General features: G+C 34.0%; 1 protein-coding gene across 1 annotated transcript in view; it reads right to left on the bottom strand.

Moving 5' to 3' along the window:
- Positions 1 to 266: 266 nt before the first annotated feature.
- LOC110032465 (potassium channel AKT2) overlaps positions 267 to 1,650 on the bottom strand; it is a 26,292-nt gene continuing 24,908 nt past the window's right edge. Inside the window, exons 9-11 of the mRNA XM_020736109.1 lie at positions 1,339 to 1,414; positions 688 to 1,257; positions 267 to 546 (exon numbers count right to left, since the gene is read on the bottom strand). Of these exons, the coding sequence (XP_020591768.1) occupies positions 407 to 546; positions 688 to 1,257; positions 1,339 to 1,414 (786 nt within the window). The 3' untranslated portion in view covers positions 267 to 406. The remainder of the gene's footprint in view (positions 547 to 687; positions 1,258 to 1,338; positions 1,415 to 1,650) is intronic.

Below are 1,650 nucleotides of genomic sequence, written 5' to 3'. Positions count from 1 at the left end.
TCATCCTATTATTTTTTATATAGCTTCCCTAGTCTCTGACAATAATTATAGGGTCTGAAATCATATAAAATCTGGCTCATAGGATTAGGGTTTGATTTAATTCTATGTGAAATAATTCCCCATAGGATTCTCTAGAATCCAGTTTCTCTTATTCTTCTTGCTTTATAGGGTCATTTAATTCTCAAGAAAAGGCTTTGGTTATTCTCTATGAATAAATTTGGATTCAACAATTTTTAAATAATTAAAACCTATGAAATATTAATGTATAATTTTTCCCAATATTTCCTTTAGAAGGTGACCATGGCTATGTTCTTTCTTACAGTTTAAAATGGGCATATTAACTTCCAGTACTACCAGCGAATCTTAAGAGGATAGAAAATTCGAAGGGAAATATCTATCATAACTCCTACCCATCTATTTTGATGAAATCTTCATCCTGAACTATGAATAACCTGTCGCTGTCTCGAATTACTTCAATTGAGTCTATTTCTGCTCCTTCATCATTAGTTATGATAGTATTCTTGGCCACGATTCCAAACTTCTCACCTGTCAACAAGAACAACAAAAATATTATACAACTTGAACTAAATCATGTTCTGCCATCAAGAACAGCACGTGCTTGTTAATTTCTAAAATCACTTATATGTGGTTTTTCACAATAAATTAATAACAAGAATGAATACATACCAATGATATGCTTGAGTTGCTCCATAGTGCTTGGCAAACTTATTAGCTTTCCTGCTTCTGAGGATGGATTCCTATGTAGCGGATGGCCTCTATACACACTGACCCTGGGACAAATTACACTTATCTCCCTCCATTTTACTCTTTCACTGTCATTCCGATAAGCTATTTTTTCCTTGAACCCCTCAGGTTCTTCAAATATTGTTATTGGGTAGCCAAGTTCTCTCTTCATTACCATTTCTTCTAGCTCACTCTTGGGCATTGTTTCTCTTCCATGAACATTTACAGTTTCTATGTTTGCTCCATTCATAATCAAATATTTCGCTAAATCTACATGTTTTTCAGCCAAGGCAACTTCCAAGGCTGTTAGCCCTTCATGGTTAGTTGAATCTATATTTAAGCCCTGTTTCAAAAGTTCCTTGATTGTGGCAAGATCATTTCTTTTTGCTGCAAGATAAAGGAGTTCACCTCCAGCATTGGGATTGGACGTGCATGCAAAATGATACAAGAGGTTGAAAATTCCCTTATGCTTTGTGGTAATGGCTAGCCATAAGGCTGTATTTCCATCCTTGTCTGAAAACGGTGTAAAAAAAGTGAGCAAGGCGAGAGTGGAGTACCGAGGGATTTCCATTAGTAGAAGTTCTTAAAACTTACCTTGTATGTTTACGTTACACCCATGCTTGAGTAGTACTGAAACACAATCTTCATATCCTTCCATCACTGCTATGTGCTGAATTACATGATTAAAGTTAATACTAATAAATAATATATGGCATGCTAACAATAAAATTTTTTATGCTGAAAAATTGGGAAAATGTTGTTGAAACTAAGTTCGGGTAGTTGGAGAATCATAAGAATATATATGTTCTTTCTATAACGTAGAATAACTATTGGTTTTTAGATTTGAAGGCTATGTCATTAAGATGTCTCTTGTTTTATGTGTAGATATATATATATATATATATG

This window comes from Phalaenopsis equestris, unplaced genomic scaffold, assembly GCF_001263595.1.
Source record: "Phalaenopsis equestris unplaced genomic scaffold, ASM126359v1 Scaffold000949, whole genome shotgun sequence".
Taxonomy (NCBI): domain Eukaryota; kingdom Viridiplantae; phylum Streptophyta; class Magnoliopsida; order Asparagales; family Orchidaceae; genus Phalaenopsis; species Phalaenopsis equestris.
Note: the sequence above shows the minus strand (reverse complement) of the source record. Positions and strands in the feature narration are given on the sequence as shown.